This window comes from Anguilla rostrata, chromosome 6 (assembly GCF_018555375.3).
Source record: "Anguilla rostrata isolate EN2019 chromosome 6, ASM1855537v3, whole genome shotgun sequence".
Lineage (NCBI taxonomy): Eukaryota > Metazoa > Chordata > Actinopteri > Anguilliformes > Anguillidae > Anguilla > Anguilla rostrata.
The window spans coordinates 40,522,375-40,538,021 of NC_057938.1; the positions used below are offsets into that span (position 1 = coordinate 40,522,375).

Sequence of the window (15,647 nt, forward strand, 5' to 3'; positions counted from 1 at the left end):
ATACCACCACAGAGTCTTAATGGTATACTTATAGTCATTACTCCAGTCATTATTCAATATCAGTCACATAAAGATGTCCGTTTGAGAGTCTGGGTCTCACTGTTTCATTTCAACAGTGTGGCCCTGTGTGCTGAATAAGCCAGTGCAGACAGCACAAGGGAAGATCGGAGCGAATCACAGATGTGGAGGCCAGTGGACACACTGGGCATGCTCACCTCAGGAAATGAAAAGCCAGGGCAGCTTCCTTTAAAGCCCTGAGACGGTCTCATCTCCTGCCAGTGGCTTAATGAAAAGGAAGCAATCTGTCTCTCTTTCCCATTCATGCAACCCATGCAATGTGCACTTGTAGACCAATCGTTTCTAGGGCTCGGTGGTTTTGTGTAATTAACGAATATCGGAAGTATTTTAACAGGAAAACAAATCGTGTTTATTTTCCCCAAATATTGAATGACCATATTTTTTAATACAGCACCTGCTAATGCACGCATAAGCAGTGTTAAAATGTCTATGCTTTGGTTCCAATTACATAACATGTGAGATTGCATGTGCAAAAGAAAAAGAAAAGAAATGTGGTGGGGGAGGAGGAGGATGGGGATCTAATTTCCAGGATTATTACAGCTGCCATACTGTGCTCCCTCCTCACCTGTACCGATATTGTAAAAACCAGCTCTGTAAATGAATCCCAGAAGTCCTGAGTCACTTTAGATTAAATCAGCTGCTGAATGAATACTGAATGCTAGCACTGTAAGAGCTTCAGCTCAGGTTGATGGCCTCTGCAAGCAGGCAAAGAAGACTAACCGTGCGTCAGATATTCTGGGAGGGTCTGGCCAGTCACAGGCCACGGGTTCTCCTGCTTTTTTCCGCTCACAGTCCCTGCTTGGCATGGGTCGAGTACTTTATAGGTGATGCGAAGATCAGGGAGCGGGTGGAGGCTCAGCATGTGTCACTTGAGAAGATGACCTCTGAAGTCTTTTACCTGCTCGTTTAAAAAAAAAAAAAGATTTTATGTTTATTGGCCTGTGCCATTGCTGTTCTAACATTCTTAAACCAGACTGGTACTGCACACATTACAGCTTTTTCAAATTGTTAGTCATGATGAATTCACAACAAAATATAATGAACATAGATAAAATATTTCAGAAAAATGCAAAGAAAGTCTGTTTTTTTTTTTTTTTTTAAAGTCTGTAATTAGAAAACTAGCAGTATGTATTAGACCATCAGTGTGGATCAACCCATGGGTAATAGTGAAAGACATGTATGGTGTCCTTATGAGGACATCCTTCATGATTAGAGCTGAAACACAGAGTTGTAAGTTTTTGATGGTTCCTGGCAGCTCAGATTCCGACACAGTAGTGTTCAGTGTTAAATCAACTGTAACACAGTACATATGGCCCTTATTGGAGTCATATGTACTCTGTTGGAGATTAATTAACACTGGACATTTTACTGTGTAATATCTTGAATCATTAACGATAAGGCTCTTCGTCAGAGCTCAGGCAATCATCTGCCTGCTGCTGTCCTGAACTCCCTCCCGGGTTTCTGGTTCTCAGCCTCGTCAGGTTGCCGTGGTCATAGGCCATGCATGAACCTGCACACGTCAGCACAGCTACAGGTCTGAGACATATATCTGGCCTTTGCAGATGGCGTGCAGGAGAAGCCGAGGGGGAATGCCTGTTGAATAACCTCGCTTACGGAAATGAAGAGAGGGCCCAGGTGAGACATTCCTGCTGCTTTCCCAAGTGAGTGTTTGTGTGCCTTCACAAGGGGGGTGGGGGGGTGGTCTGGGGGAGTTAACTGTACTGCTCTTCTCAGCTAAAAACACCCAGCTGGAGCTGAACTTGGCCTTCATGCCACCTTGGCTGTGTACATGGGACCTATTGAACACGCAAGTTCATGTGCCCTGCAGATCGAACCAGCTTTCCCTCTCAAAAATGGCACACCCTGCAGTCAAGGTAACTAAGGACAAGAAACTTGGGCCGCTTCATGTAAACTTAAGATTTGCTGTTTTTTTTGCTGAAAATCCGATTTTACGGAAATTCCCGCTAATGCACAGCAGCTGAGACAGAGAAAACATCCCAAAGAGGCTTTACAATTTTGTTTATTGTTCAGATGTATGTTACAAAATAACTGGTATGCATAAAAAACATTTTTTGTACGGTAAAACTAGGGCAGATGTTTACAGACAAGCACTAATTGTTAAAAAAGCAAAATAAAATAAAAAACTAACAAAAAAACAAACAAAGAACAAAACATCCTCACGTCAGTGTGCAAAGTTTATACAGACAGAAACACTGGCCACTTCAGGTCATGTTTCCTGATAAATTATTTAAATATCTTTTATCTACATGGACAATAACCTCTTACAAAAAGCATAAGACAAACTGAACAATAATTTATCCATTACAAAAGCACTGGACACACATAGGACAAAAATATTTTTATAAAAATTATCCCAATCCAGTTTATATACTGTTAGGAGATTTCTCTACTACAAAACATATGTCAATATATTTACAGCTTTAAAATAGAGGATCTGCTAAAAAAAAGTGATAAAACTAAAAATTTACCAATTTCTATTCTGCTGCTATATCGAAATGAGTACTTTCTTTGTTTTGTTTGTTTCAAATTATACAAAAATAATGAGGTAATATTTGTACATCAAAAGTATTTCTTTTTTAAATTTTCTTATTACAAAATGGTATTCTCCTAACACATATGAACATACACACATGCATACTGTTCTGAAGACATGCTGTTTTTGTAGCACTTGGCCCAGTTTTGGAAGACGGTGATAGAACAAAGTACTCAATTATTGCCAGTTTTCATTATTCTCAGTGGGGAATCTTTTTTTATACAGGAAAGGGAAAGAGAAAAACTCTTCTAGTGTTGTCTCTATCAACAGACGACAAAGGCAATAAATACACTTATTTACAATCTCTCAAACTGTCACTCTAGTCTTCTCTAGACAAATGAGACACCTGTTACACCCCCTCATTCCCCTTCTCAACGTAGACAAATAAACAAAGTAATAAATTATTATTTTTTAAAAACATTGTTTTCTCTTCTTCCAGCTTCTTTACACAAGGGCTGAATTATTCCATGCTGTTCCAGACACTCCAAGCTATCTTACACCAGGACAGTTTTTGAAGAGGTAGGACATATTGATATGAAATTCGGCATTAAATTAAATTGCAATGGGTAAGTACAGTGAGACGTTCTGTTTTTTTTTTTCTCTGAGGGCTGGAAGAGAGAACCGTCGAGTTTTGCACATTAACCTTATTACATGTTATAAAGGACAATCAACCGCACATATAGATACACTTTTAACCATACCTTCCACGCATTGCTTGTAGGTTCTTACTTTGTCAACTCCTGTGGCTGATTATCTGGATATCTCATATCACCCTGAGAATTCAGTGTTCACTGAGCTCAGCAACACTGCCAAAGCCACACTGGTCTAAAACAAGGCCTTGTTTGAGGCTTCACAATGCCCATTTTCAACTAAATACACTGGGTTAAATTTCTAGCTCCTATTTTACTTTCCCAAGGGTGATCTTGGATGAACTTCTCTGGAAGTGAGTACATCAAGTGGAGCTCAGTAAAATGCTAATGGATTTTTAAACTACACACTGTTTTAATAAAAAGTTCTCTTTTTTACGAATGAAAGGTAGCAACCTCAACACACAAACACACATGCAGCCACGCACAATAGACACACGTCTCCATAGTAAATACACCATGATATGTCCATTAACAATCACTTTCCAACGGTGTGAAACATTGCTCTGAAATCAAAGAGAAAAGCATTCTTCATCCTTGAAGTAAATTATTGAAGAGTCATTATTTTAAATTGGTTCTGAATTTGAGTTCACAGCAGATTTGATGAAGAAGATAGTCAGTCTTTCCTTAGTACCTCCAGTAAGGCAGATTATCTTAAGGCTTTTGAAGTGCAGAGGGTTTTGCTGGGAGACCATCCCATGCAGAGGTCGATCTATCACTTGAGCAAAGCAAAAGCAAATCCTCTTTTATCTGGGGTTAATGGCGAACCTTATCTTGAACTGTCAGCCAACTGGTTTCTGTCTGGAAACGACATGAATTTACCTGGAAGCTGATCGCACCCTGTTCCACTGATGTGCACGTCAGAGGGAAGAGAGGAACAGAGCTAGAGTCCCTGGGATTTTTAAAATACATACTCATATTAATACAGAAATGTGCTTTCTTCAAAGAGCTTCTCATTTGTGCAGTTATACATCTGTAAAAACAGAGATGTAGAAAACCATCAGTGGTGCTGCATTTCATGAACTCAATGTGACATAGATGATTATTTCCATGCAAACACAGATAACCCAGCCCGAGTGAGCCTCACCTCTGCATTCATATTTGAGGTCTGAGAAGTACACCATCTCCTGGGAAAAGACGAAGAGGCCTAGCCTTCCACCCGCGTACGTCTTGTCATAGATGCTTCCGGAATCCGCCATGATCTTTTTGCCCTCGTACATTACCACTCTGAGAAGGAGGAATGCGAGAAATGATTTGCGTGATCATTCATTGCGTCACGTGATGGTTGGTGTCCCTGATTGGGAGGATGTAGCAAGTAGCATGTGAATTGGGATTGTTAACCGACGATTTATGTAGCCATGCCTACCTGATGTGTCCGGTCCTGGGCCTGTGAATCAGGTGCCACCTGTAGGCAGTGAAGTCCTTCCAGCCCACGTTCTTGGGGTCGTGCCACAGTGTGCGAACCTGAGGAGGAATGAGAGAGAACCCCATCAGTCTCCACCCTGTTCTCTGACTCGCCAGAGGCATCGTGTCCTGTTGCTTTTAGGAGATGGTGCGGTACCTGTCCTGGGGTGTTGCCGGTGTGCCAAAGCGCATTCCTCAGGTGCTCCCCAGGGCCTGTGGTTGAGTTGACCACCTTGATGGACAGCCCAGAGTATCCCTGGGCCCGGGTGGGTGTGTTGGACCAGTACGTCTGAGTGATCTGCTTCCACATCACCACATAAAAACGAGCACTGGACTGGTACCCGAATACAAAGCCTGCATAGTCATCGTCTCGGTCCGTGTTTATGAAGAACGTTCCACTGAAGTCTACCGAATTGAACTCATCAAAACCTGCAGCGAGAGAAAGGGATGGGGATAGAGGGATGGAGAAAGGGTTAGAGCTCATCCTTCACCAGGATCCGCTGGATTTATCAGATATGCTCTTGAGTAACTGGCATCACTGTTGGTAAGGTGGTCAGTCTTACCAACAGCGATGCCAGGGTCACAGTTGACGGTCTGCACCAGCTCTTTGCCCTGGTGCCGTACCACCCAGTTGGGGTCGATCTGGGATGTGCCCTTGGGGTCGAGCGGCACCATCTGGAACTTGCGGAAGTCCGTCTCGCTGATGTCAAAGTTCTCAGGGCACACATCGTAGATGTCGGGAACGTTGTCCTGGTCAAAGTCGTCCTTGCAAGCATCACCACGCCCATCACCTGTTATACAAAAAAGACACAATTTTACATGCATATATTGCAGGAGTGCAATTCTAAACCTTCTTGAAGGTCACTGCATAGATGCATTCTCTCTTGCACTCACCATCAGAGTCCAGCTGGTCTGGGTTGAAGGCCAGCCTGCAGTTGTCTTTGTCGTCAGGGATTCCATCGTTGTCATCGTCGTGGTCACAGGCGTCTCCCTTGCCGTCCTTGTCATGGTCGGCTTGGTTGGCATTAGGGATGTAAGGGCAGTTGTCCAAGTTGTTCTGGTGGCCGTCCTCATCGATGTCCTGGTTACTGTCACACTTGTCTCCCACACGATCAGAGTCAGAGTCCAGCTGTGGACGGGAAAGATTTAAGTGTGATTAGGATCAGTACTAGCATTGGTCACATTCAGCTCTGTAAGCCACCAAGGCACACCTCTACAGTTAGGCACTTCCACACAGAGTAAATCCAACAGAACCCAGAACATCAAATGTGCATATAGCCTGAGAAGGTTTGGCACACACAAATGTGCATGTACAGTCAAGCCCACGCAGATAGATACACACGCACACACACACACACACACACACCCACAGTGACTTCAAGGGAAGTAGGGGCTTGATTCCATAATATGCGGTGAGATCCACAGGGACTCCACAGTGTTCTGGTAGGGCCAGCATGAGCCAACAAGCAGTTTCATACCTCATTAACTACGAATGCATTAAACCCTCATTTCATGACCCAGAGTTCATTGAATGCCAGAATTTGCCAGTAAGGTATTTATGCAGTATTTACTTTTCTGAACACGCCACCCTGATATGGTGCGATTTGGCTTCAACACCCCTCAGCTGGGCAAGGAATTTTTGTACTGGCAGAGGGTGTGAGGTAAGCTGAGGGCTTCCATCATGGACAGTAGAACAAAGGAACCGGTTAACTATTTTACAGATCCATTCTAGAACAGCAGAGGGACTCATTTCCATATGAGAACCACCCATGTTCCTACAAGCATGCCCACAAATCACAGTGAATATGGGGTATGTACCTGGTCAGGATTGTGCTCAAGGGGGCAGTTGTCACACTGGTCCCCAACACCATCCAGATCTGTGTCTCTTTGGTCCACATTGTAGACATAGGGGCAATTATCTTTCTCGTTCAGAATGCCTATAAATCAAAGACGGAGGCTTAATTAGCATATAGTCCTCGTGCTAACAGTGATAGCACTAAAGGTACCTGGCTTTACATCAGTTTCAAAGCCCTGCTCTGAGTAACTGGACCGCTGAGTTATACATTAGCATTTTTAGTCCAGCCAGCAAAGAATTAATTTCAGTTCAGCCGCCATTTGGAACTTGAAACATACCAAAGAGGGCATGCAAAGGATTTCCTCTGAATAGCCACTTGCACTAATAACCTTGTGACTGGGTTTAATACATTACAAAAGCTTAAGGGTATTACATGAAGTGGTCAACTTGTAATTGGGTATTTCAATTATTTTTTAATTAAACTTGATATTTCCCATTCTATGCTATCCGCTCTAGTGCATTTATCTAGTCACACTTTAAATCTCTTCAGTTTATCAAAGCAAGCACACTTCTGGCTGAGAGTATAAATTCTACTGTGCTTTCTCTGGTCCATTTCCGTTGTTTATTACTGATTAATGCTTATTTATTCAGCAAATAATTAAGAGCTAGGAGCATCTCACCATCTCCATCGATGTCCACGGCACAAGCGTCGCCTTCGCCATTGTGATCGGTGTCGGTCTGGTCAGGGTTGCTGTTATACGGGCAATTGTCACAGCGATCGCCAACGTCGTCGCGGTCATAGTCGTACTGTCTGGGGTTGAAGATGAACTGGCAGTTGTCCTGTTCCAAAGAAAACACAGTTTAGAGCTCGGAGCACAGTACGCCAGTGTCCACTCCCTTAATGCTGCCCTTACTTGGAATGAGATCTTAATTTCAGGCATCTAAGCTTGTAATTTACTCTGCAATGTGGGGCTATTTATGGGGAGGTCAAAGCGGGCTTTATTTTTAGGGCTGGTACCGAACTAAGTAAAGTTAAATTCAGTGAGTTATACAGTGTGTTGCTAGGGTTATACCTCTGTGCTGGAATTTGAGGTTTGGCTAAGAGGAAGTTACTGTTTGCTTGCGGTGCATATTTTTTTTCCCCTCTCTGCCAGCTGAATAAAGAGCGGAGTTACTGTAGGGGCTGTGAGCTGTCCGCTTGGCTCCATGCCTAAATAGAGACTAGCGTTCATTTGTTCCCATTGCCTAGTTTTACAGTAGGTGAAAGGTTTAGTGCTGGATTCGACAGGCTTAAATCTTTCTTCAATGCCAGGGCCCGGCTCCCATGTTGGCTCACCCTGTCGTCGGGGATTCCGTCGTTGTCATCGTCGTCATCGCAGGCATCACCGATCCCGTCCTTGTCGTAGTCTTCCTGGCCGGAGTTGGGCAGGTTGGGGCAGTTGTCCTGCGGAGCCAAGAGAGTTGCTTGCTTAGTCTCTCAGCACAAAGCATGGGAGAAAAACAGCTTGCAAACAGGCTAGGCTGCGCGGTTGCCAATGCTGACCTTCTTGCAATGGTAGGTGGCGTTCTCCACGCACACCAGATCGGCGTTGGGCCAGCCGTCCAGGTCGGTGTCCTCGCCGCAGATGTGCCCGTTCCCGGCGTAGCCTGGTTTGCACTCACACCGGAACATGGGGTCTGCAAAGTGGCCCAGGTAGTTGCAGCGGGCGTTCTTGTTGCAGTCGTGACTTCCATCCACGCACGGGTTCCGCGGTGTGCAGACCTGCAGAGGTGCACACACCGAGGATTATTATATAAATTACATATTTATTAGACACGCTATTGTGTCTCCTGGATAAATAAACGTACAGGTGGGTAAATAGATAATAGTCACTTGCCTGCTTATTGGCAGTGGCCTCCTCAACCCCCTTGCCGAAGGGTTGGGGTCCAGAGTAACGTGGGGGGCAGGGCAGGCAGTTGTATCCAGGATCTGTGTTTTCGCATCGGTGGACCCCGTTAAATATGAAGCACGCATCTGGAACCTCTTTACACTGAGAGAGGGAAATAGAAGGGAATAGAAGTGTTATGGACAAGTAGAAGCCTTTCATTCAAGGCTCGACACCAAGAAGCGTACCACAGGGCAGAAGAGCAGGAAGTGGGCTTTAGCTACCTCATCAATGTCCTTGCACTTGATGCCATTGCCCTTGTAGCCCGTAGGACAGGCTCCGCACTTCCAGGACCCATTGGGGAAGCTGGTGCACTTGGCTCCAGGGAAGCAGGGGTTAGACAGACAGCCATCTGGGGGCGGAGACCATCGACATGAGCATGCGACTGTACTGGAAAGCAGCACAGAGCAAAGGAGAGCCACTCATTTCAATGGAAGACTCACCAACAGGACAATCCTTCTTGTTGCACAGCTGGGTGGCTTTGGCATTGCCCACGCAGTCTTTGCCGCCGTATTTGGGAGGGGGGTCATTACAGAGCCGCTTGCGAGCCTGCACCCCACCCCCGCAGGTGACAGTACAGGTGTCCCACGGAGACCAGGGTCCCCAGTTGCCGTTGACTACAGGGACAGAAGCGAGACACCCAGCCCTGTTAGCTTATTGTGTTTTACTGTATAGTGAGATCTTGCAATTATAACAGGATGATGTGTGCTTATCGTGTTTTATGAGGACTGTTCCTTTTGATAAGGCACAACAGACTCACTGGGGCAGGGCGATTTTTGGCACTTCTCGGTTTGTCGGCCTTCGCCCTGGCAGTTCTTTCCGCCCATCTGGGGCGTGGGCGAGTTGCAGAGGCGGATCCTGGTGATGACGCCAGCGCCGCAGGTGACCGAGCAGGAGGACCAGGGAGACCAGTGGCTCCACCCACCATCCTGTTTGACTGGGAGACAAAAAGGAGACCATGTGTCACAGAGGGAGAAACTGTATGGCGGAAAGTAAAGTTCACGGTCACGGTTCACGGTCGCGTGACTCACAGCGCTTGTCACATTCCTGCAGGTAGCAGTCGCGCGTCTGCACAGACGTCCCCTCGCAGTTGTTGTTGATGCGGTCGCAGGATCGACCGCGCTGTTGGACACCTCGACCGCAGGTCACGGAGCAGGGGGTCCACTCAGACCACGGGGACCAGCCGTCCTCCGCGTAGTCGCTCACTGGGAGTGGAGACAATGGGACAGCTATTCCACTAATCCACGGCCCACACCTAATCTCCTCACTTATGCCCAGATTATACTAAATAGCCCCTTCCAGACAAGATTACACAAAACAGTCCACTCCAGACTAGATGCCACAGACCACTCTAAGACATATTAAATAACACTGGTCCCTCCAGGCCAGATTGCCCAAGAAAGATGACTCCTGAATGGTTCACACAGACCACGCAAAATCAGCTTGCACAAGCCAGATCACACCAGCCCAATAAAAAAGAAAGAAAAAAATAAAGCACTAGCAGAAGGTCCAGGAGCAAAAGTCTGTCACATAAAGACACTCTTTGAATCCCCAAGTGAAAATTAATTCCCAAACAGTGGCCAGATGATGGCAAACTTCAAGTGGCATGCACTGCCTCGCATGTGGCTTTCCATGTTTATTTAAGGTTGGATGAATCAAAGCTCCTGCAGCTCGAAATGTGGAAAATGTTCAGACTCCAGGAGAGAAGGTGTTTGTTTAACAGCAGACCAATTTTCCACCCTACATTACCCAATTTGCCCAATTATAGATACTGTAGATTCCTCTATGTGATGTACAAAGCTGCTATGTCTAAACACTATAGTCCCATTCATTCACTGCAATGTTATGGATACATCCTCTCCAGAATCAGTCCAGTAATTTTTTTCACGCTTTTTGTGGGTTTCTGCTTAATTTGGAATTTGACATTTAACGCGTTCCGCTCGGTGCTAAATGAGCAGGTGGCAGTCTTAAACCCTTGGCAGGTCACTTATTCCTGCATACATTAGAATTTGGAAAGCAGCCCGACTGGACTCTGATTCTCTCTGGTTTTCATTTCTTGATGAAACCTGGCACTGGGCCTGATGCCCCCCCCCCCCCACCCCCACCCTCCGGAACCGACAGAGCTGCACTCACAGGCTCCGCATCGCGGGCAGCACTCGCCGTCGGTCACGGTGGCGTTGGCACAGGGGATCAGAGGGCAGGAGATCTTGCGACACACGGTGGCGGAGTTCTGCGGACGGGAACAGAGGGGTCAGCCAACAGCGGGGAGCCAATAACACGGGCAGGCCAAGTCATCCATCATCAGCTGTCACTTATTATCTTAGGGAAAAAACATGCAAAAATGGGTGAGCTTTGGTAATGCAGGGGAAGGAGGATGTGCTGGGGTCTCTTCCATAGAACGGTGGAGTGGTTTAACCCTGCATTTCACAGAACTGCACTCCACTACACAGGAGTCCTCCATGCACCACTAAGATGGCCACCCGAGAATTACAGCAAAAGATGTCTAACATAACTTGTACATTCCGTTACCTGCTGTAAAACCTTTTTTTCAGTCTAACCTATGACTTAATATAATACAATAGATCTATTATATAATTATACACATATCATTTCTAATAAATATAATGCAAATAATACAATCAAATGAAATAATATCTATTTTGACATATTGTTGTGTAATTATTATGTGACTAACAATGGGATATAGAGGCATTTTATATTGAGCTGCTTTAGGAAGAGGGGAGACTCAAGCTGAATGTGTTTCAATGCTGCCATTCAGACTTAATTAGAGGCAAGGTGCTTTGGACAGTAAAGACGATCTTTTTACACACAGAAGCGCTCAATCTCCGAAAATAAAGGAGCTCATCCCGAGTAAATTACAGCGCCCACCGCAGGATCACTGCCGTGCCAATTATCGGCCAGATTACAAAGGCAGAGCCCCCGGGTGTGATGAGCGTCTGTCTGCGAGCGCTCAAATTGCAGCTTACCTGGCATGTGCACTCGGTGCAGTCGTCCACCGTCCACTCGTCCTTGTTCTGGTGTACGATGCCGTTGTGCAGGCACACGCCAGTGCGGATTCCGATCTGGTCCCTGATCAGGTTGTTGTCTTCAGTCTGGGGAGGAGACAGAAAGCAAAGGGGACGCAAACACTATGAGCCTGCAGGCGAGTCCTTCAGTGTGCTCTTTTGGCTTTGGGGAGCTGTACCGCGCCGTGTGACGTTCGGGTTAAAAATAGAGACGATAATAAGGAATCTGGGAAAGGCATTAGCTATAACTGGAGGATAAACATAATTACATCCAAACAGGAGGGGAAATAAACATCCAGATAATTGGATCAGAGGGCAATGGTGCGGAATGCCTGCTTTCGGGAGGGGGAACTGTTATCGGGACATGTTGCTCACTTGTTTGTCGGCTGAGCCTTCTCATTTTGTCTGCCCTGGGTGCGGTAGAGGAAGGACACAGACAGGGGGAGGGGGTTGGGGGTGGGGTGGCTGGTTAGCACTCCTTACCACTTTTCGGAGCTCGTTGGACAGCTGTTTCACGATCACGCCAAGCCCCTTGAGTTCCTTAAACATACTGGCCAGATCTTCGCAGGTAAACCCGCAAACCGTCATCAGATCTGCAGAGGAAGAATGCACAAGGGTTGGATACAAACTTCTTTATCGGCCTTAGGTCTACTTGATCTCCTGGGCATGAACTGACAGCTGCTCTTTACCTTTGGTTTTATGACCAATGTAATCAGTCCTGATGGCTGGGCTGGACCCATTGACTGGGATATCCAAGATGATGGTATCTGTCAAAGTGGCTGGAGGGGAAGCACAGACATTTCAATATATTCAGCAGCTACCCAGTGTTGTCCATATATCCTGTTTGTTTTGCAGGCGAGCCTCTGAACCAATCCCTGAGTCATAGAGTACAGTAGCATATTACTTATTTTAATAATTCAGGAGGGTCTGAGCAATATTCTGCAAAAATTGTAACAAAATGTTTCCATCAAATCACAAAAGCACAACACCCGTACTGACACAGCGTGCATCAGCCGTTTCAACGTGCATCAAATTACTGCTGTTGTTATTTCTGTAAACTGCGTTCACGGGAAGAAGTGGATAGCGACAGGAGTCTCGCAAGGCGTATAGATTTACTGCTGGCAACACCAGCTTTGAAGGGTTCAGGCGCATCGCAAAATGACAGAAATAATGACTTATGTAATTAAATCATTAGCAGAAACTGACACAGTTATAAAATGGGATATTGGCAAATCGACACTTACAGCTTTGGCATCCTTTGTTCCGTAAAATCGCGTCCAAAGTAGTTCCAAAAACAAAGCGCACATTTTGAAGTACCCCCTGTAAAAATAAAATACCATTTAGTTTACAGTCTAAGCAAGATTTTAACACTTACATATGGAGGACTCGGTACAAATGTAGCCTACATTAATAACAGTAGCACTTGCAATGTTCCGCGCAAGGTACGGGTGCCATAAAAAAACATGCAACACGATATTTTGAGTAGTTAAAATGTATTTAATCAGACATATTACTGGAAAATAGCTATTTATCCACTGCCTTCTGCGTTACTCTCATTCAGTTTTTCGATAAATAAAAAGTAGAGCCACATACCATAAATCTGTCTTTGACCGCTCCCTTGCCAATCCGCAGACGTGCAGTGCCCGGAACCTCCTGGGTCAAGATTCTGTTGATGGGCAGGTCCATCTCGGCTGTGTTTATTTCTTCACATCCCACGTACAGCTGAGCTCGTTCCTCCTGCACGAACAGCGTGATGTTCTTCCAGTGCCCGGTTGCTAAGTCCGCTTCCTCGATGGATACCACCTGTTGCTTATTCTCTGTGGAGTATACCACGTCCAGAGTGTTCGCCTTGCCGTTTGATACTATTTCGAATATGGGTCCGGACCCGTCCTGCTTCTCAATAGTCAAGATACTGCCTCTGGTCCGCTTGAACTGCTTGAAGTTGGCCAAGAGAAGAAATCCGCGCTCTGAATGGATGGAATCAATGAGGTCCCTGAAGGGGGTCTCGGGGACTGGGGGAATAAGGTCCGGGTTCAGGATTTTGTAAGCGGGACTGTACGGGTCTTCTCCTTTCACCAGACTCACGCCATGGCTCTTCTTATTAACTTGCACTAGCTCAAATAGGTCGTACACACTGTTGTCGTCTCGGCTCTCTGTGGACAAAAATGTACTTAGTAACTGATTTGATGACACAAGTGGTTTATTTTGGCCAGACATTTAGCCATGCCATTGAGTAAATGTAGTGTGAGTGATTATACGCTACTGTTATATTGCTATGCTATATTTCAGGCATATTCTATGAATAAAGTTGTATAGCACACCAATGTACAGAAAGACAATATAGCATTTAACTGCGTTCATGCCAAAAAAATAAGGTCCTATTTGTTTTTAGCATCGCATTTTCACCTGCCACCCTGGCTCCATCGGCGTGCCACAGCATCAACAGCAAAAATATCCCCGTCAACTTCATTCCGATAGTTTTTTTTAATTCTGTGAAATAATACAAAATGAACAAAATAATAAAAAGTTAACAGAGCACCATAGGGAAATCATACATTCCCACTTTAACGCATTGTTCTTCATGTATCAAATATTCCACTTAGATATTAAAATTAAAACCATACCTTAAAATTAATGCACGCACCTACCTTTTATTACCGTATAATTTTAATATACGCAGCTATCGGAAATAATAAATCCAAACGTAAATGGGGACTCAATATCCTCAGGATTCAAAATTCTCTGCTTTAAATCTGTCAATAAAAATCCAAGATTCGTTTCCTTTACTATTGAAGTAATATGGGAGAACCCCCTGTGCACGATCTTTTTGAGGCGCCGAAGTCTGAGTATAAGGGCTAAGGATAACGTGCCATTTAAGTAGTTTCATGACATTCCTTAGGACGCGTTTCCTCCAATCAGAGGGCCGAGGGGAAAAGGGACGATCTTATCCCCTTACCTCACAGCATGGAGAGCATCGTCTGAGACATGCTTATGGGAGGGGAACAAAAAAATCGACACATTCCAGAGCTGAAATTCCATTAACAGATTCATATTTTTTGAGATATTTGCTACTAAAAGTACATAATCGACTTCCAATGTGCTGAATTTTTTCAGCTTTGAGAAATATTAGCTATGAAGAAAAAAAATATTCTCATGAAGTTAGTCTAGTCCTAAATAAATTATATAATAGATATTAAGATAATATCAGGTAAAACATTTCGGCCAGATATTGTTACAGACAACAAACGGATTTACATTATTATAAGGCATGTGTCACGCATAGTATTCATTATGAGTATGTAAATATTTACCAAAGAAAAAAATCCCATAAAAGTTCCTTTTGAAAAGGATGCTTGGCTTGACTCTGTTGCAATTCATAGGAAGTCCACCAGGGGCCGTGTGAGTTCATACTATTCAGGAATGTCTGAAAACTCGCTGTACACTCAGGTAACTTTGGCATTATCAGATTTTAAGGATTTTTAATTGAATTTATCATAACAACAGCAATGTTTTTTTCTGAATACACACATTGCTTTTCCCCATTAGAATATGGGCAAATCATGTTCTTGTTCAGTTTGGTATTGCACGCATGTGTAAACACTATCAAACAAATATGTTCAGAATGAACGAAACTTCCATCTTTCCATGCCTTTCAGCCAAATTTGTCATCATAGCTCATACTATACTCATTTTGTGGCTGCTTTATCAACAATAAAAAATGACAGCGTTATTGGAGCATTATTTTCAGTCTCTCCCTCATATTAATTCACAGTTTATAACCAGTAGGCCTAATTATTCGGCATTCTGCGGCTCAACCACTTTCAGAAGATCGTTTTTCTGTGAATACATACTCAGACCCATGCGTCTGCATTTTTCGTCTGTCCAGGGGGGCTGAAACAACATTCCAGCACCTGGCATTGAACTGCAGAGCCCTAAAACATAGTGTTTTACCAGAAGAGACTTTAGGCAGAAAAGTACAGAGTGAAAGCCCCAAGAGAGTATTTCAATGGGAGTCTGTGAGTTTAATCTCTCTGCCAAGGCAACATGTCACTGTCTTACTGTAGTACCAGCTGGGAGACCATGGGGGCAAGCCCATGTGGGCAGAACCATGGGCCTATTCAGACCTGGGTCAAATACGTATTTGTTTTGGATTCAAATACTTTTACTGATCTTTTCTGGTGTATTAGAACCAATGAAATACTCTCAAAAAGTGCAAAA

General features: G+C 44.5%; 1 protein-coding gene across 1 annotated transcript; it reads right to left on the reverse strand.

The window, feature by feature from the left end:
- Positions 1-2,080: 2,080 nt before the first annotated feature.
- On the reverse strand, positions 2,081-14,288 carry thbs1b (thrombospondin 1b). The gene is made up of 23 exons (XM_064339657.1): positions 14,078-14,288; positions 13,836-13,919; positions 13,023-13,582; positions 12,674-12,749; positions 12,119-12,208; positions 11,913-12,022; positions 11,391-11,516; positions 10,537-10,633; positions 9,435-9,608; positions 9,164-9,340; positions 8,847-9,020; positions 8,628-8,755; positions 8,356-8,508; positions 8,022-8,240; positions 7,815-7,922; positions 7,159-7,318; positions 6,502-6,620; positions 5,578-5,812; positions 5,247-5,474; positions 4,841-5,112; positions 4,646-4,743; positions 4,367-4,506; positions 2,081-4,252 (listed from the first exon to the last, which is right to left on the reverse strand). Exons 2-23 carry the CDS (start codon positions 13,897-13,899, stop codon positions 4,245-4,247), a joined length of 3,516 nt encoding a protein of 1,171 aa, XP_064195727.1. The 5' UTR covers positions 13,900-13,919; positions 14,078-14,288; the 3' UTR covers positions 2,081-4,244.
- Positions 14,289-15,647: the final 1,359 nt, after the last annotated feature.